This window comes from Schistocerca americana, chromosome 5, assembly GCF_021461395.2.
Source record: "Schistocerca americana isolate TAMUIC-IGC-003095 chromosome 5, iqSchAmer2.1, whole genome shotgun sequence".
Classification (NCBI taxonomy): Eukaryota; Metazoa; Arthropoda; class Insecta; order Orthoptera; family Acrididae; genus Schistocerca; species Schistocerca americana.
In genome coordinates this window covers 428,859,247-428,887,201 of record NC_060123.1, presented here as the reverse complement: position 1 = coordinate 428,887,201, position 27,955 = coordinate 428,859,247, and the positions used below count along the sequence as shown (strand labels likewise).

Sequence of the window (27,955 nt, the reverse complement as noted above, 5' to 3'; positions counted from 1 at the left end):
AAAGAGTTACATATTTGCAGCTGTTACTGTCCTTCAGAGTAGTCACCAGCGTTGTGCAGAACCCATTGCCAGCGATGTGGAAGGCGTAGAATACCGTTAGCAGAGCCTGTTCTGTTGATGGTGCCAATGGAGCGGTCTACTGCCTGTCGAATCTCTGGAACAGATCTGAAGTGAATGCCACGAAGTGGGTTCCTTCATCTTCGGAATCAAATCAAAGTCACAAGGACTTATGTCCGGGGAGTAAGCTGGATGGCACAGTACTTCCCAATCCCTTTTGAAAAAACTTGGTTTTGGAGCATCACCTGCGACCAGCTTTGCGAAAGAAGCGGCGACACTTCCTGCGCAACCCACCCATCATTTTGCACGACAATGCGCGGCCGCATACAGCGCAAGCTGTGGCTGCTCTGTTCGGTCGAAGGGATTGGGAAGTACTGCACCATCCACCATACTCCCGGGACTAAGTCCTTGAGACTGATTTGATTCCGAAGATGAAGGAACCACTTCATGGCTTTCGCTTCAGAACTGTTCCAGAGATTCTACAGGCAGTAGACCACTCCATTCGCACCATCAACAGAACAGCCTCTGCTAACGGTATACTACGCCTTCCACATCGCTGGCAATGGATTCTACACAACGCTAGTGATTACTTTGAAGGACAGTAATAGGTGCAAACATGTAAGTCTTTTGTATCGGTTGTGAAGAAATAGTTGCCACTATTTAAGTTCCAACCCTCGCATATTGGTTGGTTCAATCGTTCATTTATATTAATAATAATGGTGCTAATTTATCATAAGGAACGAAAATGGACCTCTCCTGGAGAATGAAGAAGGATTGTGTTGAAACGCACAAAACATACTCGAACGTGGAAATTGTAGGCATAAAGACATGATCTGGACGAGTATCACGATCAATACAAGAACAACATTGCAAGTTGGGTCCCATTCGAATAGTATTAAGTGAAATTATGGGTGACTATGGTCGATTTTTCTTTCGCACAGCGGGCCCTTGCCTCATTTGCTTGGACGGCAACTTTCATCTTGACAGTTCGGGAATATGAAACCGTGGAGCACGGCGTCTAACATTGTCTCGGTCAGATCCCAATGAATCTGTTTTCAGGTTACATTCCATTCAGGAAACTGTTGCACTCAGCGACTGTTATATTGACTTGTAAATTCTAGATTGCAGCGATCAGTCGTCCTTTTTAAATTTTTTATTGGCAGATCTAGGTTTCAGCTAGAAGCTAGCTGTTTTGAACAGTAGTATTTAATGAACTGTAGATGAAGTCCGACCAACAGACATTACATGCATTGAGCGAAAATAATAGTGCATTGAGAATGGCTAGCTTCTAGCTGAAATCTAGATCTGCTAATAAAAAATTTAAAAAGGACGACTGATCGCTGCAATCTATAATTACAAGTTAATGCCCCTTTTTTTCTTTAGATATATAGGAGAATGTCCTTTTAGGTGCTTGAAATTTGATGTTTCTTCTGCTTGTGTACTATGCTTCGAGCCATTTCAACAGATAGCAGAGATGAAGTGAATCATCAAAAATGGCATCTACGCAAGACGCTCGTTACAAGCGACAAAATGCAATCGAATTTTTAGTTGTGGAAAAAGAAACCGTGGGGAACATTCGGAAACATTTGTTGTGTGGAGTATGTGGTAATGATGTAGTTGATAGTAAATGGTTCAGATGGCTCTGAGCACTGTGGGACTTAACATCTGTGGTCATCAGTCCCCTAGAACTTAGAACTACTTAAACCTAACTAACCTAAGGACATCACACACATCCATGCCAGAGGCAGGATTCGAACCTGCGACCGTAGCGGTCACGCGGTTCCAGACTGAAGCGCCTAGAACCGCACGGCCACACCGGCCGGCAGTTGATAGTACTGTTGGGCAACGAGTAAAGAGAATTAAAGTTTCAGGAAATACAGAAATTGAGCTCTATAATCGGCCACCCATTGATCCCGACATGGTGAACATCACGGATGCCATTATTCATCAAGACTAGTGCTTCACAATTCGACATTTGGATATGCAGCTATAGGTGAGCATTGGTAGTGCTTGTCCGGTGATGGAATCTCGGATGTTCAAACCTTCCATGAGTGCTCACAACAGACAACAAGATTCAAAGAAAACCATTGCATTTGAAATTTTATTGTAGTTAGAGGTCTATGTAGAACTCCTTCTATCTTGAATCGTTGTAACTGACGAAACCTGGGTGAACTCCTTCGAATTGGAAACACAATGATTGTCACTGTCAATGGCAGGCACTGCCAGCAGTCAGTAAGAAATACTAAATTCAGATCAGCTCCCTTCACTGGTAAGGTGATGATGTCAGTCTTATGGAATAGTGATAGTATAATTCTCGTGGATGTGTTGCGGAAAGGTTTAACCATTAATTTAGACACACATGTTCCAGACTTCCAGCAAAGTCAAGAACCATTTCCGACATGTCCAGTGTGACAAGAACCCTGAAGAAACATAGCTGTAGTAGTAGTTTATCCTGTAGTGAAGTAGAAGTTGATAGTTCCTGTGAATTATTATGGGTGGAGGTTACACTCAACAACCGAGCAAGGTCAATAATTGGCTCCTTTTACCGACCTCCCGACTCAGCAGCATTAGTGGCAGAACAACTGAGAGAAAATTTGGAATACATTTCACATAAATTTTCTCAGCATGTTATAGTCTTAGGTGGAGATTTCAATTTACCAGATATAGACTGGGACACTCAGATGTTTAGGACGGGTGGTAGGGACAGAGCATCGAGTGACATTATACTGAGTGCACTATCCGAAAATTACCTCGAGCAATTAAACAGAGAACCGACACGTGGAGATAACATCTTGGACCTACTGATAACAAACAGACCCGAACTTTTCGACTCTGTATGTACAGAACAGGGAATCAGTGATCATAAGGCCGCTGCAGCATCCCTGACTATGGAAGTTAAAAGGAATATAAAAAAAGGGAGGAAGGTTTATCTGTTTAGCAAGAGTAATAGAAGGCAGATTTCAGACTACCTAACAGATCAAAACGAAAATTTCTGTTCCGACACTGACAATGTTGAGTGTTTATGGAAAAAGTTCAAGGCAATCGTAAAATGCGTTTTAGACAGGTACGTGCCGAGTAAAACTGTGAGGGACGGGAAAAACCCACCGTGGTACAACAACAAAGTTAGGAAACTACTGCGAAAGCAAAGAGAGCTTCACTCCAAGTTTAAACGCAGCCAAAACCTCTCAGACAAACAGAAGCTAAACGATGTCAAAGTTAGCGTAAGGAGGGCTATGCGTGAAGCGTTCAGTGAATTCGAAAGTAAAATTCTATGTACCGACTTGACAGAAAATCCTCGGAAGTTCTGGTCTTACGTTAAATCAGTAAGTGGCTCGAAACAGCATATCCAGACACTCCGGGATGATGATGGCATTGAAACAGAGGATGACACGCGTAAAGCTGAAATACTAAACACCTTTTTCCAAATCTGTTTCACAGGGGAAGACCGCACTGCAGTTCCTTCTCTAAATCCTCGCACAAACGAAAAGATGGCTGACATCGAAATAAGTGTCCAAGGAATAGAAAAGCAACTGGAATCACTCAACACAGGTAAGTCCACTGGACCTGACGGGATACCAATTCGATTCTACACAGAGTACGCGAAAGAACTTGCCCCCCTTCTAACAGCCGTGTACCGCAAGTCTCTAGAGGAACGGAAGGTTCCAAATGAGTGGAAAAGAGCACAGGTAGTCCCAGTCTTCAAGAAGGGTCGTCGAGCAGATGCGCAAAACTATAGACCTATATCTCTGACGTCCGTCTGTTGTAGAATTTTAGAACATGTTTTTTGCTCGAGTATCATGTCGTTTTTGGAAACCCAGAATCTACTATGTAGGAATCAACATGGATTCCGGAAACAGCGATCGTGTGAGACCCAACTCGCTTTATTTGTTCGTGAGGCCCAGAAAATATTAGATACAGGCTCCCAGGTAGATGCTATTTTTCTTGACTTCCGGAAGGCGTTCGATACAGTTCCGCACTGTCACCTGATAAACAAAGTAAGAGCCTACGGAATATCAGACCAGCTGGATTGAAGAGTTTTTAGCAAACAGAACACAGCATGTTGTTATCAATGGAGAGACGTCTACAGACGTTAAAGTAACCTCTGGCGTGCCACAGGGGAGTGTTAGGGACCATTGCTTTTCACAATATATATAAATGACCTAGTAGATAGTGTCGGAAGTTCCATGCGGCTTTTCGCGGATGATGCTGTAGTATACAGAGAAGTTGCAGCATTAGAAAACTGTAGCGAAATGCAGGAAAATCTGCAGCGGATAGGCACTTGGTGCAGGGAGTGGCAACTGACCCTTAACATAGACAAATGTAATGTATTGCGAATACATAGAAAGAAGAATCCTTTATTGTATGATTATATGATAGCGGAACAAACACTGGTAGCAGTTTGGGAGTATACGTGCGGAACGATTTGAAGTGGAATGATCATATAAAATTAATTGTTGGTAAGGCGGGTACCAGGTTGAGATTCATTGGGAGAGTCCTTAGAAAATGTAGTCCATCAACAAAGGAGGTGGCTTACAAAACACTCGTTCGATCTATACTTGAGTGTTGCTCATCAGTGTAGGGTCCGTACCAGATCGGGTTGACGGAGGAGATAGAGAAGATCCAAACAAGAGCGGCGCGTTTCGTCACAGGGTTATTTGGTAACCGTGATAGCGTTACGGAGATGTTTAACAAACTCAAATGGCAGACTCTGCAAGATAGGCGCTCTGCATCGCGGTGTAGCTTGCTCGCCAGGTTTCGAGAGGGTGCGTTTCTGAATGAGGCATCGAATATATTGCTTCCCCCTACTTATACCTCCCGAGGAGATCACGAATGTAAAATTAGAGAGATTAGAGCGCGCACGGAGGCTTTCAGACAGTCGTTCTTCCCGCGAACCATACGCGACTGGAACAGGAAAGGGAGGTAATGACAGTGGCACGTAAAGTGCCCTCCGCCACACACCGTTGGGTGGCTTGCGGAGTATAAGTGTAGATGTAGATGTAGCTGCACACGACAATGCATTGTCACACGAAAGTCCCGTAAGCAGGGAATTGTGTTGGACATATCTTGCCTCATCCGCCCTATAGCCCAGGCCATATCCCCTCGGACTTCGGTTTGGACCACTTGAAAGAATAATGTTGAAACTTCTAAACTCTTGTTTCCAAGCATCTGCTTGGTATCTGTGAAATCGGTAAAACTTATTTTGATATTTAAATACATAAATCTCAGTTCAGGGCAACAGGACTGTGTTATAATTAAATCTTGAACTGAAGTATGTGAAGCACCCGCTACACGATTCAGACTAGTCGGTACATTGAACAATTCGTCTGCGAGAAAGTAATCGTTTTCCATGGAATTTACGTATTCCATCAGACTGCAAAGAAAACTGATTTAGATTAAAATGTTGGCCCTGAATATTGAATATCTTTATCTTAGGTCTTGCAAACAATAACTGTACGAGAACTGTTAAGTTCATTATACAGCGAATGAACATAAAATTTAATGCATTTAACTTACTGATAAAACTGCTTGAAAACTCACAGCATGCACTTATCGGGAATCCTTAACTGATTTATGCGATATTTTTACACACAATTTCCGCCAATCACTGTCGTTACAGTGGACATGAATTTTGATGATAATTAAATTTATTGGCCTACCTGGGAACGCTCGTCTGTTCTACAACCTGATAATATTAAGATAACGATGGAACTGTCAAAGTCAAATTTCATTTGCCGTACTTGCAATGAGCAATGCAAGACGGTGTCTTATCACTTTTCATAAAAATTCTTCTGCAGCACACAACTCGCTATGTGCAATGCGAGTATGCAAACACATGCATAAAGGTAAAGAATGAAAAACGAGCCGGCCGAAGTGTCCGAGCGGTTCTAGGCGCAACAGTCTGGAACCGCGTGACCGCTATGGTCGCAGGTTCGAATCCTGCCTCGGGCATGGATGTGTGTGATGTCCTTAGGTTAGTTAGGTTTAAGTAGTTCTAAGTTCTAGGGGACTGATGACCTCAGATATAAAGTCCCATAGTTCTCAGAGCCATTTTGAATGAGAAATGAGGAAGTAAACTTAGCGGCTGATAAATGAAAACAAAGACTACAAGTATACCTATGCTTCATTAAGTCATTACAACAGCACATCCCTTCACTAAGTTCTCTCAGCTAGACACATTAGCAAAATATTTCTTAATGATTTTCCTGTGCTCAATTGCTTTCGTTGACTGTTGTTTCAATTACAAGACAAATCTATGTATTGCATTATAAAATTTCTACATGAAATTTCAATCATACGCAATGTACTCACAATAAGAAACTACACAATTGCAAATATAAAAAACTGGATTACCTTACACTTTGGCTTACATAAGTCCTCCACTAATACAATCCCACTTAATCCGTACTTTTCATCAAAACATATTATTGCAAAATCCTTTCTAAATACTGCTTCCTACCTCCACTTCATGGTAGACCAGCATCCATCCTTCAAACCAAGTACATTTCCAGAGTAACACGCACTGGCTGCCTCTCTCTTCAAGAAAAAAAGTCCATTTTCCGACCAGCATCTGTGGTCTCGGGAAAAGACTTAAAAAATATGGTTATATCAGTACTACAGAGGTTGAATACATTTATCAAATTCGCAACTTTCTTAACATTTATGGTCAAAACTTCTTGAAAATCGTCTTGGCAAATAAGACAGTCCCCTTTCACACTTAAAGATTCTCTACGTGTGTGACGTGGGGACTTTTTGAAGCCATACAGTACGCTTGGTGCAGCCACAGTGGCTGTCCACGACGGTACCTGTCACAAAAAAACAGGGTCAAATAAAATTAATGTTGTAATTACAACGACAGATTTGGGATACCAGCAAAAATTCCGAGCTTATTAATAATAATCTCATACCAGACAGATAATAATAAAATAGTCATAAAACTCAAAATTGTGGAATTAGATGCATTTTTCCTAGCCCACGAATACAACCGATAGACTGCATACATGGAGAATAATCTAATGGAAGAGGCGAAGTAATTTCCACATTGATCATTTGTTTAGTGTAAAAAATACTCAAGATGGCGAAATTCTTTAAAGGCTGCTAGGCACTACATTTGAGTTTAAGTTGAAGTCACGCGGTGGTGAAAGCACGCCAGTTCCTCCCTCGTTCAGGGTCATGGTGGCCAAACAGGTGTCCCAACTTGAGAGACTAAGAGACCGTGCCACCCGCCTCAATGAGGCTGCACCAGTGGTTCGATTTCCTCCCTCTGTCACGTTTGTTGCGGGAACATATTTGTTAACTGTAAACGCACGATACGGTGTGGCTTCCGAATTTACAAATAGGATGGAGAGGCAATCCGCAGTTCCATTTGGTTGCTGATCTTGGATGTAGTACACATCGCAGATAGGAGTGCGGCAGTTACAGCCATTTCGGTACCCAACTGTGACCCTCCATCACCTAGTGATTAGCCTTGCGTTAATATCGCCACATTGGTTCGTTAATTTGGGGAAGGAGACCAAATAGCGATGTAATGGACCCTATCGGTTTAGCAAAGGATCGAGAAGAAAGTCGACCGTGGCCTTCCAAAGGAACCATCCCGATATTTGCCTGAAGAGATTTAGGGAAATAATGAAAAACCTAAATCAGGATGGCCATAAGCGGGTTTGAACTGCCACCCTTCCGAATGCGAGTCCAGCGTACTAACCACTGCGCCACCTCGCTTGGTGATCGCCCCATCTGGGCAGCATGTTTCACGTGCTTGCTTTGTTACGATCACGCTCTTTTCCACCGCGAAAATCTCGCATCACCACTCCTGATCATAATGTGGTCTACTGCCACTGTGTGCGTAATACAGAACTCATGGCTAGCAACTCAAAGTTTCTCGTTTCATTTCAGTCAAACATATCTCGTTCTCCCCCCTCCCCCTCTATGGACTCAGCCTATTGTCATGTAGATTTCTCATTGTGTTTGACGAGTTTTTTATGTAGTTTCATTCCTTGTCCTACAGCAAGGCAGCATGTCTCAAATTCATTCAAAATTATCGTGGATGCTTTCTGTAAAACAGTGTGCCAGGCTACCTCGCATTAACACGTTGTAACACGGAAACTAATTACCGTACGAGTACCAAACTTGGTAGCATTAACGTCCAGAGAATGGGGTGCACTATTTCCCACAGCGCCACCGTCAAGTTCTAACTATGGCCACCAGCTGCCGTGATCAGCCATCGGGATTCATAGCCTCACACACCTCACCAGTCGTAGTGCACTTGTTGACCTATCAACAAGAGCTTGAACAAAAGATGCAGAGCATCATTGGTGAAGCTCTGTTATCAAAACAACAGTAATGCTGCAGATGCACTTCGAGAATATTTCCGGCTTCAAGGATTTTGGAAGGGTCCTCTTTCTCCACCTGCTGTGAGGAGCATGATGCGTTACTGCGATATGCTTCGCCAGTATGTCATATCCACCCTACAGGAGAAAGACGCATTGAACTCAACATTTTTCACTCAAGATGGGCCCCATCGCACATCGCTCGTGAAATTCTCTTGCTTCCCCGAAACACATTTGGAAACGATCGAATTATCAACCGATCGTTTCCAAATGCTTGGCCGGCACGATTGCCTGACCTCACTCCCTGTGATTTCTGGTTGTGGGCTACCTGGACGACAGTGTTTACCACGGGAACATTCACACATGTGCTGATCTGAAGCGCAGCATAACAAGAGAGGTAGCTGGCACACCTAAGGGTATGTCTGGTTCTACTGCGCAGAAAGCAAATCCTGCGCTTTCAGATTCTTCTTGACATTGATTGGCGCCATATTGAGCCCCTTTTGTGGCAGAAATGGTACCGGTATGTAATGCTATTACGTACCGTAGTAATGTTTCAATTGAACTGATTCTGCATTATTTCTGTTCCCCATGTCCTTGACACGGTAATTAGTTTCCGTGTTTTAACATGTTAAATAGGGAAAATGTAATTATACCCATTCGGTATATTGAAGTTTTATCGCATTTATTGGCTATCATCGTTTTGTAGCTTTTGCACTATCCCTTTTTTTTTAAATGTTAAACTGTGAGTTAGGTATGAAACACCCGACAAGTAAAAAAGCCCGATTTCTTCACGATCCAGGGACAGAAGATTAGGAGGTGTATGCTACTTACAATCTGGTAGGCAAAATGTGAATTGGATTGATTCCCACAGTTTCATTCACATCATGCATCAATTAGAGACCAGTCGCCACAGTGGGTCACGCTTCTAAGATCAGGAGAGCAGAATTCATGCATTAAAAACGTGGCAACAGACACAGGACAATAGCTTCTACAACAGGGAATTCATCCTCTCACACAACAAGGCCATAGAACTTGATGAAGACTATGTAGAAAAACAGAACATTTAAAAGAAATGTTGACTAATGTTGTTGTTGTTGTTGTGGTCTTCAGTCCTGAGACTGGTTTGATGCAGCTCTCCATGCTACTCTATCCTGTGCAAGCTTCTTCATCTCCCAGTACCTACTGCAACCTACATCCTTCTGAATCTGCTTAGTGTATTCATCTCTTGGTCTCCCTCTGCGATTTTTACCCTCCACGCTGCCCTCCAATACTAAATTGGTGATCCCTTGATGCCTCAGAATATGTTCTACCAACCGATCCCTTCTTCTAGTCAAGTTCTGCCACAAACTCCTCTTCTCTCCAATTCTATTCAATACCTCCTCTTTAGTTATGTGATCTACCCATCTAATCTTCAGCATTCTTCTATAGCACCACATTTCGAAAGCTTCTATTCTCTTCTTGTCCAAAATATTTATCGTCCATGTTTCACTTCCATACATGGCTACACTCCATACAAATAATTTCACAAACGACTTCCAGACAGTTAAATCTATACTCGATGTTAACAAATTTCTCATCTTCAGAAACGCTTTCCTTGCCATTGCCAGTCTAAATTTTATATCCTCTCTAGTTCGACGATCATCAGTTATTTTGTTCCCCAAATAGCAAAACTCCTTTACTACTTTAAGTGACTCATTTCCTAACCTAATTCCCTCAGCATCACCCGATTTAATTCGACCAAATTCCATTATCTTCTTTTTGCTTTTGTTGATGTTCATCTTATATCCTTTCAAGATGCTGTCCATTCCGTTCAACTGCTCTTCCAAGTCCTTTGCTGTCTGTGACAGAATTACAGTGTCATCGGCAAACCTGTAATTTGACTAATATATCACCAAATTCTAATTCTTAAGAATAAACATGTTGCAAGAAAAAAAATTGTGGAGCGTTATTTACTGAACGGTCCTCGTATAAAACGACATTCCGGGCTGCAGGACACAAATAAGACTGAAACTACACGAGTTTCCCCTAACTACACGATCCTGCGATTTCTTGAGCAACTTGCTACCGCAGATGATTGTTTTCTTTTCATCAGCAGTAGGTGGTACCGGCGTCTTCCGCCTTGGGTTTTCCGTAGCCGCATCCTGAAACTTCAGAGAAGCACCCACTCGACGGCGAAAGGGACTCCTAGAGCGGAGGTGACCCAAGCGGCGTCGCCTGATTTCGGAACGGGGCAGTTCCGCGACGGGGATGGGGCCTCGCGGACATCCGGCTGCAGGCGGGTCCCGGGCGCAGCTTCCGGGTGGCGCCCGCGCCGCGGCGCTGCTACCCCCTCCCGCGGCGCAGAATGGAGGGGAGGGGGAATCCCTCCCTCCCGTCGACTGACGCCTATAAGAGGGCAGCGCGCCGGCGCCCGGCACGCATTCGGCTACAGGAAGCGACAACATGCAGACACCGACGCTCGCCCTGTTGATCGTGACGGCGGCGCTCGCCGCCGCGGCAGCCGCCGACGACCGCTACGCCAAGTACGACCACGTGGACGTGGAGCGCATGCTGCGCAACCAGCGCTTCGTCAACGCCGCCATCAAGTGCCTGCTGGAGGAGGGGCCCTGCACGCCTGAGATCAGGGACCTCAAAAGTGAGTGGCCGCAGCACTCGTGTCTCCCACTGTCCACATTACTGTATTGTTACCTCTCACGTTAGATAAGAGGTGTAAACCGACAGTAACAAACTAAGTAGGCTTTTTTTCAAACTGTGTAGACCGTTCCCATTCGTCAGCTTCCTCTACATCGCTGATTGAACCCGTTGATCCATTCCATCTTCTTCAAAATTGGTCAATCCATCTCTTCATTGCTCTTCCCATAGATCTTTTTCCTCTTGGTTTGTACTGTTGTATCGTCTTAGTCATTCTTGCTTCTGGCATGCAATTCATGTGTTTTTTACATCTTATCCGATATTTTATTTGTGTCAGTTGTGGTTTGCCGTGCGGCCTAGGGCGCCTTGTCATGGTTCGCGCGGTTCTCCCCGGCCGAGGTTCGAGTCCCCCTTCGGGCATGGGTGTGTGTTTGTTGTCCTTAGTGTAAGTTAGTTTAAGATAGTTTAAGTAGTGTGTATGAACATAGGGACCGATGACCTCAGCAGTTTCGTCCCATAGTCCTTACCACAAATTTCCAAATTTCGGTTGTGTTTTGCGTATTCAGTTCAGCTCGAATGTCATCATTTCTCTTTTTAGCCATCAATGCCCAGTAACGTTTCTAAGGAAGTTCATTTCTCAAGCATTTATTCTCTTTTCTTCTCACTTCTTGAGGCTCCAGTTTTTGTATGCATACGGGGAGCAGTCTTGGCATACCCATAACCTCGTAGAACATCAGTAATCTCTGAGAACTTTCTTTCCCAATGTTCTGCATATAGTTCTACTGAAATAGATAACAAATATAGCTGGTTTTGTTCAAATGGTTCAAATAGCTCTGAGCACTATGGGACTTAACATCTGAGGTCATCAGTCCCATAGGCTTAGAACTACTTAAACCTAACTAACCTAAGGACAGCAAACAACACATCCGTGCCCGAGGCAGGATTCGAACCTGCGACCGTAGCGGACGAGCGGCTACAGACTGAAGCGCCTTGAACAGCTCGTCCAACGCGGCCGGCGCTAGTTTTGTATGTCATTGTTTCCATCACATGTAATATTGCACCCTAAATATTAACAAAAATGGTTCAAATGGCTCTGAGCACTATGGGACTCAACTGCTGTGGTCATAAGTCCCCTAGAACTTAGAACTACTTAAACCTAACTAACCTAAGGACAGCACACAACACCCAGCCATCACGAGGCAGAGAAAATCCCTGACCCCGCCGGGAATCGAACCCGGGAACCCGGGCGTGGGAAGCGAGAACGCTACCGCACGACCACGAGATGCGGGCTAAATATTAACAGCTTGCTCTACTATTTGCTTCGCAAGTCAGATAATTACTCGCGTGGGCTGATGTCATAAAAACGCCATTGATTTTGCCTTTGTTATGGATATGTTCTACTGTATTCTCTTGCTGCTTTACTTAAATTAAAAACAGCTTCCTGTTTGTTATTCCATTCTGAAAATTACTTGGTCATCAGAAAAAAGCATTCTACTGACATCCATATTATTAGCAGCCTTGACTAGCTCTTTAGATTATTTCAGCCACGTTACGTCTGCTGTCCGTTATTTTATTTGCATTTTGTTTTTCATACACAAACCCTGTACAGCTCTTATGATATGGGATGCCTCTCTTTCTTAAAATTCCCCACACCTTGTATCGATTTACTTTACCACACACCATTTCGTAGTCAATGAAGGTAAGACAAGTTGGTAAATTGAATTCACAGTGTGTTTTTTCTGTTAGTTGTGTCACAATGAAGAGACGGTCTGAATATGATCTTCCTTCGCGAAAATCATGTTGGGCATCTGATAATATACCTTAAGCGATTGGCGGCGGTCGTACTGCAATAAGTCTAGCACAGAATTTATAACATGTATTTAGAGGAGTAGTACGTCTCTCGTTCTGCTATTCATGTCGAGTTGCTTTCATATTTGGGCTACGTTCCACTTTTTAAGTATATAACCGTTTCAGTTCCCTATTATGTAATTGGAATGACTCTTCGCTCACTCAAAGTTCCCCCTAATTCTTTTGTTTATTTGTTAATTTATTTTTAAAGAGACTCTACACTGTTTTAATACCGTTCTATAGCGCAGAATTTAACTTTTATTAATTAATTGTATAAAATAATTCTTCTCCTTCTCCATCCAGCGTTAAACCAGTTGGTCTGTTGAGACTTCTCGATCCATCTTCCTCCTTTTGGGTCTACCATTTCTTGTTCCTTTACGGATGTAGTGTAACAGATACTTTGGGATGTGTTCATCACTCATTATTTCTCTATGTTCTTTCCGCTCCTCTCCGTATTCCTTAATATTTTCATTTCAGTTGTATATTCTTACATTCTTCCAGATGGTCTCATGAACTTTCTCAAAAACCTCATCTCGGTTGCTTGCAATCTGCTACTTGTTCAAGAGTTCATAATCTAGTTTTCACTACTTATAGTCCACAGGAAGCGGCTATAGCCTTACAAAATTTTAGAATTGTTTCCTTTCTCACTTCCCCCCCCCCCCCCCCCAGCATTCTTTTTATGACGCTACACATTATATTGAACCTTTCAATCTTTTCAATATTAATTATGTGAACACACATTTTGTCACAGCCCAAGAATCAGAACTTATTAACTAGTTCAAAAGTTTTGTTTTCTAATACAAATTTACATCTCAAAGTTTGTGAGCCTTGGAATGCCATGATCTTGGTTTTATTTGAGATATGCGTAAATAATGTTGCTTTGCTATTTTATACAATTCATATAGTACTCTCTGTAAGTTATTTTCGTTATCCTCATCTAGAAACTGGTCGTCAGCAAATATAAGAGTTCTGATAAAATTTCTTCGTTGGAAGTTTTATAATCCTTTTTTCCCATGCCCTCACAACGTTGGTAAAACAGAACAAAAAGTTGAAATTCGTGCCACGCAAAAACTAGCATTTCAGTTTTGAAAATAAGCTACTGTAACTGTAAGCAAACACGTTTATTAATCAAATGTAAGATAAGAAAAGAAATGCAACAACCGACTGAATGTTACTTATATTTATTTCAAAAACAATAATGTTGTAGATAATCACCCTTAAAATGACAGTTTCGCTTAAACTTATTTGCTAATTGGTTTGCGTCTACACTCGATACTAACGACGATACTTACAACGCGTTCGTATTCAATTTGTCTTAAAATATTACATTAAGTGCTGAGCGAAGATAGAGTTAAGTTTTTAAAACGCTTACGATGGTCACTTGACCTTACTATGACAGCGTCGTGTCAGTAAACGCTGTGGATCTTAGTACATCTTGTGCGTTTCTCCTACCAATATCTCATTAGCAAATACAGTTACATGAAAACGGTTTTTCCCAGGTTCGAGTGCAAATCCCAGATGCCTTGATTTGGATGAAATGAATGTGGCCTAGATAGTCTCTGCCATGCTGTAATAGGTTTCCTCTTCTCCGCTGCAGCTACGGGGGTGAGAATCCGTCATCTTGCGTTCCGTCCTTTTTAACCAAAACAGGTCTTGTTTGACATTCCGTTACTATCACTTGCACTTGGAATTTGAAGACATCGTCTCTATTCGTTCTGTATCCCCAGCCTTTTGAGCACTGTTAAGATTTTACTCCACCTTATATTGATGAACACTTCCTCTAAGTTCACAAATACAGTGAATGTATTTTCTTCTCTCTGCCTTCGATTACCATTGCCCTCCATAAACATGTATTTGTTCTATTACTGAGCCCAGCTCTCGAGTCACCCGTAAAACACGTCGGGTGCACACCGTCGTATCCACTGCACCACAACCACCTACACCTCGTCCACAGCTCATGGTCTCGTGGTTATCGACACGGTAGGTACTGGGCACCATCAAAAAAATCTGAGTCAAATTTTCACGGATAGAATGTGAGATCGTCTGGCAACACCCCTGCAGAACTGCTGACGATAAATTACGAAGGAACAGGTAGACAGACTGAAAAAGAGCAGTAAGCGTAGCTCCCGCTAAATCGCGAAGTCCCAAGTTCGATTCCCGACAGGGTCTGAGATTTTCTTCGCTCGGGGCTGGGTGTTTGCGTTGCCTTAATCATTTCATCTCACTTCATCGACTCGTAAGTGGCCGAAGTGGCGTCGAATAGAAATATTTGCACCGTGGTGTCGAAGATTCCCAGACAAGGTCTCCCAACCGTGACATACGATCACTTTTCACATTCAGCTCGTTAGTATCATCAAATCGTTTTATCTAAGATTGTGCCTCACTAGACTAAACATGGAGACCTTGAACATTCGATGATCCAGGCTGTACTCTTGGTCAGGGTTGAGACACTCTCCTCTCTAATGTTTAAATAAATGACCAACAAAAATAAAGGTCAAACCAAGCGCAGTTTTTTAGCTTACATCCCTACGTATAAGCGGATAATTATTAGGGGAGTAGGATACGCGCTTAGTACCTGTTTCTTGCTTGTCCTTGATGAATTTCTTGCTCGTAAAGTATTGTGACTTACTGTAAAGAACAGTGCTTCTTTCTGCAGAGTGAGATTGAGTTCAGTAATACAATTCTGACACTGGTTTGATCTGTTTCTTCATCAGCTGTTTTATTTTCTTCGTATCACTTATATTTCCATAGTATCCCACATATGAAACTTCCATTGTAATAAAATCGTTGACCAAACTAATTTACAATCCAGCAGCTCAAGCCAATTTCCAACTCTCTACTTCCTGACAGACAGACTCCTTACTACTTGTTAAACACAAATCAACAGTTCAGCGATCATAAAATACATCGATCTTTTACATCCAAAGAGTCTTATACAATTTACTACTTCTTTTCAAATATTTTCAGAATAAATCATAAAAATACGAATAATGACAATAATTTTAAATTATAATTGCAATTCCAAATTAATTTGGTAATAAATCTTGTTTTATTAATATATATTAATTCAGTTTATGAACAAATATGAGTACAATTTGGTTTTCGATTTACAAGTTTTATTTCGCTGTCGTCCTGGACAGTCCTGATGAAGTTCGATCGCTTGCTGACTCTTATGTTGGCCATGTCTATGACTGACTTCTATCACCCGGAGTGTCTCAAACTACCACTCTCTGTTGATGGCATGGTCACGTTCCAGAAAATCAGGGAGAATGACGCTCTTGTATTCCCAAAAATGACAACTTTCTGCAGACTGGGCTACACAACCTGTATAAAATTACGAGTGCTATTCGGGAAGTACGGTCCGGTAAGGTACGAAATGGAAAACAGTGAAAATCCAATGAAGCTTTGCACAGTTGTGTGGGGCAGTGTTTCTGGTATACCCATCGCTTGCGTCGAGTCGCTCTTTTCAGTTCTGAGCGTACAGTGAGCACATCAAAATGCCTAGACAGTAGTGGCTCCCACCAAATTTGAATGCCTGTGAGAAATGACGCCTGATTGCGTGAACCCCACACAACATAACTGTTATGCATTTCATCCGGACGAAGTGGCCGTGCGGTTAAAGGCGCTGCAGTCTGGAACCGCAAGACCGCTACGGTCGCAGGTTCGAATCCTGCCTCGGGCATGGATGTTTGTGATGTCCTTAGGTTAGTTAGGTTTAACTAGTTCTAAGTTCTAGGGGACTAATGACCTCAGCAGTTGAGTCCCATAGTGCTCAGAGCCATTTTTTTTTTTTTTTTTTTGTTATGCATTTCCTTCTTCTTCATGACAATTGTGCACACTGCAAGGGCAATGAGGACGCACCGGCAGCATTTTTGATAGGAAACGTTTGATCACCCACCATACAGCCCGACTTGGCTCCCTCCAATTTTCATCTCCGCTCACGGGAACCACTGCCCATGAAGACAACATTTTGCCACAGACAACAAGCTGCAGATCAGTGTAGAGAATTGGCAGGCAGCGCAGATGGCTGCCTTCTACGACGAAGATATCCGAAAGTTTGTACAATGCTACGAGAAATGTCTCATTCGGAGGGGCAACTATGTAGAGGTTCAAATGGCTCTAAGCACTATGGGACTTAACATCTGAGGTCATCAGTCCCCTAGACTTAGAACTATTTAAACCTAACTAACCTAAGGACATCACACACATCCATACCCGAGGCAGGATTCGAAACTGCGACCGTAGCAGCCGCGTGGTTCCGGACTGAAGCGCCTAGAACCGCTCGGCCACAGCGGCCGGCAAACTATGTAGAGAAGTAGTTGGCAACTATGTAGAGAAGCTAACAGGTGCAAATAAAAGGCAGCCGGAGTGGCTGTGCGGTTCTAGGCGCTACAGTCTGGAACCGAGCGACCGCTACGGTCGCAGGTTCGAATCCTGCCTCGGGCATGGATTTGTGTGATGTCCTTAGGTTAGTTAGGTTTAATTAGTTCTAAGTTCTAGGCGACTGATGACCTCAGAAGTTAAGTCGCATAGTGCTCAGATCGATTTGAACCATTTTTTGCAAATAAAACATTTTTGATTTTCACTGTGGTTTCCATTTCGTGACCAATCGGACCTTACTTCCCGAATAGCTCTCTTATTAATATGGCATTTTTCCTTCATTTTGATATAATTGTTACACAAAAGTCTCCAAGTCTATCACGACTGATTTCGGACTCTATGCCCATTATCAAGTGATCACTGGGAACATCTGAGGAGAAATTTGCAAATTATCCCAAGGTTGATGAAACCAGGCTTAATTTCTAACAATATCCCGATGGCAATGAACTGCCGACTTAATTGCTCTTTTCTTTCATCGATATTGCCACTCCTTCCATCTCGTCCTTAAGCGCACGCGCCTTGTCGCAACTTGTCACGTATCTGCACATGCCCTTGGCCCACGTCTCCATTGTTCTGTGTCGCATCGCTTCCTCAAAGGACACCGCCCTGGGTCCTGGCCCTTGCCATAAGCCAATGGTGCCAAGGTTAGGTCGCAGCCAAACGACCACACTGCAACCACACACTTGGCCGTCGTCCCATCTCAGCTGTTCCCTCGCGTGGAGGACATCCGAAATTTCGGTCCCAACCTTCAATAAGAGAATTTCATTAAAATCGAAATGCATCAAAAGCATATTGTTGTTTTAATATCCAACGTCTTGCTTTATATCAGTGGTGATCCATTCACAGTTGTAGTGAACGAAATGGCTCAGTGGTTTAGGCATTGAAGTTAATGGGATCACTGACCACACTGTAGAAGAATGGACGCAAGAGATGTTTCAGTGGAAACTGGAAGGATGTCATCAATGGAATGGACAGACTCTTATCACTGTGAAAGGTTACCGGCCGCTGTGGCCGAGTGGTTCTAGGCGCTTCAGTCCGGAACCGCGATGCTGCTACTGTCGCGGGTTCGAATCCTGCCTCGGGCATGGAGGTGTGTGATGTCCTTAGGTTAGTTAGGTTTAAGTAGTTCTAAGTCTAGGGGACTGAGGACCTCAGATGTTAAGTCCCACAGTGCTTAGAGCCATTTGAACCATTTTTGTGCAAAGGTCAATTGAGACCAGAGTTCTTGCATATTTGTTTTGTACTTTATTGTGTAAATACTGGTGCGAATTGCATATGCATATCCATACCATTGTAATGAATTACTGTGCTGATAAATATCTTATGTTATTTGATTTTCAAACAGCTGAGCAAAACTGAACATATGCAGACTTTTCGCTCTTTACCTATTCTGATCAACACTAAACTGACATACAATAGTTTTAGCGCAACGCAATCTGACTTTCAACAATCCCTACAAAAGAATGGCCCTGACTAACAATAACCTATACCTTTCATGAATTCTTACCTCAGAAAAATCTTGTTACTTGAACTACTGCAATACAGCGAGCGCCAATACTGCCAGCTAAATAAAAGATTTTATATATATATATATATATATATATATATATATATATATATATATATATATATATATATATATATATCAGTTCATGACATTCAGTCTTACAAGTTTACTGTCCCTGATGGACACGCGTCCAGATCATCCGCTCTCAAAACTCCGCCATCTCTCTCCTCATATCCAACACTGCTGGCGGCTCACCCCTAACTGCGCAACGCTACACGCTGTTAACACCCAACTGCCCAACACTACAATAGAGAATATTTCAACAATGCCAACCAAGCACAGACTGCACACAGCACAGCCAGGGATTTTCATACAGAGCGCTAAGTGGCGTTACCAACATAAAAACCTAAACAGCCTACTTACACCATAAACCATAATTAGGCTAAGATCCTCGAGACATCCAGATTAACTTCCCTTGGTTTCTCCAAATCGCTTCCGAGTGGTTCGCTTGAAGGAATGTAGCCTATTTCTTTCTCATTCTTCTGAATTCCGATCTTGTAGTCCGCCACAGCACGTCGACGGCATGTCCCTTCCCTCCTTCCGTATTTGTCAATTGGACCATATTGTGCTAGAATTTCCAGGGCACCCTTAAATTACTTTAGACGAACGTCTCCTACTAGCCCAATCTAGTCCAACTGGTCTAGTGTTCAGCACAGTTTCTTTATAGATAAGAGTAAGACTATATGGTTCATCCTCCCTCGATTCGACTCTTACCAGCATTAAGTATGTTATGACTACTGCACTACTACCAGGAATTTTGAGATTACTCAGTATAACTAAAAACTTCTTAAGTGCATCTTCCATATTTTGCACAATAAATTTCGGTGCAATCCTACATTAACAAATTCATTTCTGGTGTAATGAATTCACGATACGGTAGACAACTACGTGAAATAAGTCTGAGGAGGATAAATGGAATATTGAGTCGTAAATTAAGATATTGTATTAATTTGCACAGAGAAGCATATGGTGGATAGGTGAGGAAAATGCCATCAATGCCTGATCAGTGAATCTCCTCTGTTAACTTCGAGTTCCTGTCCCAGTTCACAAGATATCTCAGGCATACGTAGAGGTATAGAAGTCTTCAACTTATTTCTCATTTCATCAGACCTCTCTTTCATTGCCAGTAAGTTCTTTTATCCATAGGACTTACACCACTCAAATACGTATCGATACAAATGTTTAAAGGGGAGACTCTACGATAAGTCTCTCAAATATTCACCAACTGTTTTTATTTTTTATGTTATCAGTCCTCTGATTTGATGCGACCCGCCACGAATTCCTGTCCTGTGCCAACCTTTTCATCTTAGAGTACCACTTGCAACCTATGTCCTCAATTATTTGTTGGACGTTTTCCAATCTCTGTCTTCCTGTACAGTTTCTACCCTCTGCAGCTCCATGTACTACCGTGGAAATTATTATGTGATGTCTCAAACCGATGACCTACCATCCCGTCCTTCTTGCTATCAGCGTTTTCTATACATTTGCTTCCTCGCTGGTTCTCCTCATTCCTTATCTTATCAGTTCACCTAACTTTCAACATTCTTCTGTAGCACCGCATCTCAAGTGCTTCGATTCTCTTCTGTTCCACTCCATGATTCACTACCATACAGTGTTGTGCCCCAAACAAACATTCTCAGAAATTTCTTCCTCAAATTAAGACCTATGTTTGATACTAGTAGACTTCTCTTGGCCAGGAATGCCCGTTTTTGCCATTGGTAGTCTGCGTTTGATGGTCTCCTTGCTCCGTCTGTCATTGGTTATTTTGCTGCCTAGATAGCATAATTCCATAACTCCGTCTGCATCGTGATCCCCAATTCTGATGTTAACTTTCTCGCTGTTCTCATTTCTGCTACTTCTCATTACTTTCGTCATTCCTCGATTTACTCTCAGTCCGTATTTTATATTCATTAGACTGTTCATTCCATTCAGACATCCTGTAATTCTTCTTCTCTTTCTCTCAGGATAGCAACGTCATTGGAGAATCTTATCATTGATGTCCTTTCAGCCTGAATTTTAATCCCACTCTTTTATTTCCGTCATTGCTTCTTCGATGTACAGATTGAATACAAAGGGAGAAAGATTACATACCTGCCTCATACCCTTTTTAATCCGAGCTCCGATACAAAATGTTTAAAGGTGAGACGCTTCGATAAGGCCCAGGAACTGGATTATAGAAATACTATCGTTCCACGTATTTCTACAATCTAAGTACAAGCCCTCAGCTTTGCGTTGTCTATTGATCGATTATGTACCTTCGCCGTCAAGGACGCTAAATAGATCACAGCTAAAGAACAACGTCTTATTGGGAGGCAAACTAATTCAAATCCCTTGCGTGTAAATAATGCAGCTCTAAACAGAAAATGGTGATAGATTCCCCAACCTGAACGTCAGTATCTTGAATTGAATTCTAAACCACTCAGAGTTTATTGTGGGGAGTGTGAGGTATATCTTACCGCGATCCATTCACTTTTTGAAGAATTGAAGCCTGTTGGCGGGATCTCTTCGATTTAAGATAGAGGCTATATACTTCTGCAACTAATTCTGTTGTTTTGTTCCCAGACAGCTGAAATTCAACACTTACACAGTTTTATAAATCGATTCCGTTGTCATACTCACTAAACCATCTCGGCTTTGAGATAGCCACTCCTATAGTGAGAGAAATTTTCAGCACTAGAATTTGGCCGCAATAGGGAAGACAGGTGGCAGCTTACCATTTCTAATCGACAAGCTCGGCGCTAGTCTTCGCCACTCTCATCATCGTCATCAATAGCAGCCTAATGCTATAGAAATATTTCCCCGAGACTTTTCTATGCATTACTTTTCTTAGGAAATTTATGTATACGCTGCGTTTGTGTAAGACAGAAACTGTTTTCTTTCCATAAACAAGCCTGAAGACTGTCAACCGGCGGCCTCCCGTCGCTGCAGTCGACTAAGAGTGGGTCAACGGCTTGGGCGCGGCTGCGCACGTGGCACCAATGTCACCTTTAACGCGTTTCACGTGCCCTCACGTAGTCTACACGTGTCCTGACGCGCTGCACTTGTTGTCGACCCGACGCCCCACATGCTTTCCATTGTCACTGACTCTGTTTACTCCAACTTACCGTACGCATCACAACGAGCTGAGTCATCTTGTTACAGTGCATAGTAGCTAAATGGCATCAGGAATCGCTTTGATTGCTTGTTATGCAAACTACTGGTGCAAATATCAAATTTTTGGAAGGTGTTAATTAACTGATTTGGAACTACTTACTTCATTTCAGTAGTAGAAATTATTTTTGGTTTTTATCGCCCACTTGAGTTTTCTTTGTTAACGGTGTCCTTTTCAGATACTTTTACTCGCTCGTTCGTTATTTATTTAATTACTGGAAATATCAAACTTTTTGTAATATTTACTTAGCTACTCTTCGTTTGTATTTATAATGACTATGTGTCGGTACACTTCTACTGGTCTACTGAACACATCGTAATCATTTAGTTCTTGACAGTCGATTCAGAGCGGCAACAGTCCTTGGTATTGTGAGTTCTTTTATGTCATCCAGTGACTCAAATATGTTAAGAAATTTTACAGTAAGAAATGAGAGTAGAAACTATGAAATTTTTAATAAGGAAAACATCTGGAATGCCGAATCGTGTTGCAGTAACTGGTGAAAACATGGATATGATGGACTAAACTATTAAACATATTGCTAAATGCGAACGTTATATCAAATGTGAAGATTGTAGTTGTTCGTTCTCTGTAGCAACGTACAAGGTAAGTTATGAAGAAATAAGTGGATTTAAATAGAAGGAAGACGTCTTTTACATATTTTGAATATCAATGATTAAAATCTTGTTGATAGTTCTGCTCGTGCCACATCTTCGCATTGATTTTTGGTCGCCCGTAACGTTTTGTTCGCTAAACTTACTGCAAGATGGGCTAGGCTTATAACCCTCTGTTTTCCTTTAGACTTAAGTATGTCATTACTCCGTCTATTTACTTTTCATCTTCGTTTTATTCCGAAGTGCCAGAGACATTTGATGTGGTCCTTTCCCTGCTCTTTCGTCCCTTCACAACCCCACCCACTCTCATACCATTTCTAGGATTCCATTGTTGGTATTCTATTTAAACGTTCTTTCCACTTTATTACCTAATGCCTTATTTCTTCTCTTTTTACTTTGCTTTAAACTCTGTATCATGGAGCATTATCTCATATACTTTTCTGATATAATCTTAGCTATGTTCGCGGAGCTTTCATCTTTCTTCTCACAAGGTCTGTAAAGAGTGTGTCCTAAACGCTTAGGACCAAACTTAAACAAACTGTAGAGCATCCTAAACTGAATACTTTGAGATAAGTATCCAACAGTCGAAAAATAATATTTCAACAATTTTGAGGTACTGAGAATTGAATTCACGTGCAACACAAGTTTGTGAACTGCTTGTGTTTCTGTTCCCACGTTAGTGAGGATAACTTCAAACACAATAGACGAAGAATTGTTCCTACACAGTTTCAAACATTCGTTGTTGTATGAAATATCTTACAGAGTGAAAAAAACTCTAGTTAAATCCTAGTTGTCTGTCCAGTTACACAACAAACAACGGGGATATCCATGACGGCGTGGCAAAATGTTTGTGACGCTTCCATGCTTGCAGATAGATCTTGAACAGTTTCTGTTGATTTCAGCTATTGCCTATAACGTGTAAGACATTTCTCCGAATTTAAAAGAAAAAAAAAACTGAACATTGTTCCAATTATTCGTCCTTCATTCGAATATGTTCAGTTTATCATCCTCTACCATACTGATGTTAAAGGTTTGCTACAGTCTGTATGTAGATGGAATAAGATATCTGATGATTGTCACTAATTTCGTTACAGACGAGTTATTTATTCCCTTGATGAGAGATATCGAAGAAAACAGGTATAGGACAACTGACTGTAGGTGGTCGGACTCCATAAGAGGCCGACAGGCTGCGTCACGCGTTACGGGTGGCTAGGGTTTCCCAGACGCAACAGCGAACGCCCGCTGCGGCCGGAATACGGAATGAATCCCCCGCAACGAAAGTGAAAGCCTGCGGTTCCGGTCAGGGGGCGTCCCAAGTTGCACCAGACGACATGGTTGCGTCACCGCCTGAGCAGACGTACACAGACCCGTTCGTTTCGTAAGTGCAATGACTCTCACTGCGTTGTGTCTCGCCGGCGGTGTTACTGACCAACATTTCGTCCTCGCCTTTAGTAATAACTTGGAGACAGAGTAACTACAAATTAACAGAACGCTGTATAAAGTCTCAGCAAATTGATGATATGCTATTAGTATCACGTTACTATCAGGGGCGTTCAGTATGTAATACACTACTGGCCATTAAAATTGCTACACTACGAAGTTGTGCTACAGACAAAAAATTTAACCGACAGGTAGAATATGCTGTGATATGCAAATGATTAGCTTTTCACAGCATTCACACAAGGTTGGCGCCGGTGGCGACACCTACAACGTGCTGACATGAGGAAAGTTTCCAACCGATTTCTCATACACAAACAGCAGTTGACCGGCGTTGCCTGGTGAAACGTTGTTGTGATGCCTCGTGTACGGAGGAGAAATGCGTACCATCACGTTTCCGACTTTGATAAAGGTCGGATTGAAGACTACCGCGATTGCGGTTTATCGTATAGCGACATTACTGCTCGCGTTGTTCGAGATCCAGTGACTGTTAGCAGACTATGGAATCGGTGCGTTGAGGAGGGTAATACGGAACGCCGTGATGGATCCCAACGGCCTCGTATCACCAGCAGTCGAGATGACAGGCATCTTATCCGCATGGCTGTAACGGGTCGTGCAGCCACGTCTCGATCCCTGAGTCAACAGATGAGGACGTTGGCAAGACAACAACCATACGCACGAACAGTTCAACGACGTTTGCAGCAGCGTGGACTATCAGCTCGGAGACCATGGCTGCGGTTACCCTCGACGCTGCATCACAGACAGGAGCGCCTGCGATAGTGTACTCAAGGACGAACCTGGGTGAACGAATGGCAAAACGTCATTTTTTCGGATGAATCCAGGTTCTGTTTACAGCATCATGATGGTCGCATCCGTGTTTTGCGACATCGCGGTGAACGCACATTGGAAGCGCGTATTCGTCATCGCCATACTGGCGTATCACCCGGTGTGACGGTATGGGGTGCCATTGGTTACACCTCTCAGTCACCTCTTGCTCGCATTGACGGCACTTTGAACAGTGGACGTTACATTTCAGATGTGTTACGACCCGTGTTCAAATGGTTCATATGGTTCTGAGCACTATGGGACTTAACATCTGTGGTCAGTCCCCTAGAACTTAGAACTACTTAAACCTAACTAACCTAAGGACATCACACACATCCATGCCCGAGGCAGGATTCGAACCTGCGACCGTAGCAGTCGCGCGGTTCCGGACTGAGCGCCTGGAACCGCTAGACCACCGCGGCCGGCTACGACCCGTGTCTCTACCCTTCATTCGGTCCCTGTGAAATCCTACATTTCAGCAGGATAATGCACGACCGCATGTTGCAGGTCCTGTACGGGCCTTTCTGGATACAGAAAATGTTCGACTGCTGCCCTGGCCAGGACATTCTCCAGATCTCTCACCAATTAAAAACGTCTAGTCAATGGTGGCCGAGTAACTGGCTTGTCACAATACGCCAGTCACTACTCTTGATGAACTGTGGTATCATGTTGAAGCTGCATGGACAGCTGTACCTCTACACGCCATCCAAGCTCTGTTTGACTCAATGCCCAGGCGTATCAAGACCGTTATTACGGCCAGAAGTGGTTGTTCTGGGTACTGATTGCTCAGGATCTATGCACCCAAAATTGCGTGAAAATGTAATCACATGTCAGTTGTAGTATAATATATTTGTCCAATGAATACCCGTTTATCATCTCCATTTCTTCTTGATGTAGCATGGGCAATAGTGTAGTATCACGTTACTACCAGGGGCGTTCAATACGTAATACAACACTTTTTTTCTGAAAACAAGTTGGTTTTATTCAGGATTCCGCTATGCCACATTATTCACCACTCTTTTGGCCAGAAAACCGTGTTTTTCAACACAATCTCTGTTCAATGCGACGGTTTTACGCCACCTTACTGGCAGGGCCTGTATGCACGCATGGTATCGCTCTGCTGTCGACGTCTTGTTGCATCAGTGACCTCCCCATCAACCGCGTAATGCTTCTTGTGGTGTGTATCCTTCATTTAGCCAAACACATGGAAATCGGAAGCTGTGAGATCCAGGATGAGAAAGAACAGTCCACTGAAGTTTTGCGAGCTCCTCTCGGATGCGTAGACTTATGTGAGGCCTTGCACTGCCATAGAGAAGGAGAATTTAGTCTGCATCCCTCGCTCACCTTGAATGAGAGTGTCCGCACGTTCCAGCATTGCAGGAGTCACAGCTGTGTGCGGCCAGCCGGCATGCGGCAGACCGGACAGATTTGCGCAACCTTATTGCGATGATGACAGGCGTCTCGCCCAACGACTCATCGTGCTTTTGATCAGTGCCAAGTCTCCATAGACATTCTGTAAGCGCCTCCCAATATCTGCGACGCTCTTGTTTTTCTCTAAAAGAAACTCAATGACAATTCTCTGCTTGGATCGCGTCTCCTTCACAGATGCCATTTTGATGGTACGTATAGCGTCGCCCCCGTCGCAACTTCATGAAACTACAGGGATTGAAGTGGGAAAATTCCACAATTTCTCACCACAAATTACGCATTTTTTCAACCGAAATTGGATAAGGAAAAAAAAGTTTTGCATTACTTATTGAACGTCCCTCCTACGCTGATTAGCTAAAACAGTATGACGAGATGCTTAATAGCATGTTGGTCCATCTCTGGAACTCAGTACAGCAGCATTTCTGCGTGACTGCAGTTGATCGATGAAAGGAGGAAGTAAAAAAATGTTCCGGGACACACAGGAATACAGTAATACAAGTCGCTGAAGAATGAAATAAATAGAAAGTGCAAGGAAGCTAAGACGAAATGGCTGCAGGAAAAATGTGAAGACATCGAAAAAGAAATGATTGTCGGAAGGACTGACTCACCATACAGGAAAGTCAAAACAGCCTTCGGTGACATTAAAAGCAAGGGCGATAACATTAAGAGTGCAACGGGAATTCCACTGTTAAATGCAGACGAGAAAGAGGAGAGGTGGAAAGAATACGTTGAAAGCCTCTATGAGGGGGAGGATTTGCGTGATGTGATAGAAAAAGAAACAGGAGTCGATTTAGAAGATAACGCTCTGGTGGGCGGTTAGCGGGTTTAAATCACCTCGGGGTGTGACCATGCGGTGCATTTGACATGTGGTCGTCGCACGGTGGCGCTGGCAGCAGTCCACATATGCAGAGGTGTGTTGGTGCATGTCAGAGTAGGGTGCAGCGAGTAAGTGTACAGACGTTTTCAGACGTGCTAATGGTGACTGTGTGTTGAAAATGGCTCAAAGAACATACATTGATGACGTTATGAGGCGTAGAATACTAGGGCGACTGGAGGCTGGTCAAACACAGCAGTTCGTAGCACGGGCCATCCGTGTGCCACAAAGTGTGATCTCAAGATTATGGCAACGATTCCAGCAGACAGGAAACATGTCCAGGCGCTACGGTACGGGACGTCCACAGTGTACAACACCACAACAAGACCGATATCTTACCATCAGTGCCCGCAGACGGCCACGGAGTACTGCAGGTATCCTTGTTCGTGACCTTACCGCAGCCACTGGAACAGTTGTCTCCAGACACACAGTCTACAGACGACTGAAAAGACATGGTTTATTCGCCCGGAGACCTCCAAGGTGCATTCCACTGACCCTAGGGCATAGTACATGATCATTGGAACAGTGGTCCCAGGTTATGTTCACGGACGAGTTCAGGTATACTCTGAACAGTGATTCTCGCCGGGTTTTCATCGTGTACCAGGAAGCAGATACCAACCCCTTAATGTCCTTGAAAGGGACCTGGATGGAGGCCGTGGTTTGATGGTTTGGGGTGGGATTATGATTGGTGCACGTACACCCCTGCATGTCTTTGACAGAGTAACTGTAACAGGTCAGGTGTATCGGGACGTCATTTTGCACCAGGATATCCGATTTTTCAGGGGTGCAGTGGGTCCCACTTTCCTCCTGGTGGATGATGAC

At 43.1% G+C, this 27,955-nt stretch overlaps 1 protein-coding gene across 1 annotated transcript in view; it reads left to right on the top strand.

The window, feature by feature from the left end:
* The first annotated feature begins 10,811 nt into the window (after positions 1-10,811).
* The window catches only part of LOC124615946 (ejaculatory bulb-specific protein 3-like), a 49,033-nt gene continuing 31,889 nt past the window's right edge, over positions 10,812-27,955 (top strand). The window contains exon 1 of the mRNA XM_047144146.1: positions 10,812-11,016. Within this exon, the coding sequence (XP_047000102.1) occupies positions 10,824-11,016 (193 nt within the window). The 5' untranslated portion in view covers positions 10,812-10,823. The remainder of the gene's footprint in view (positions 11,017-27,955) is intronic.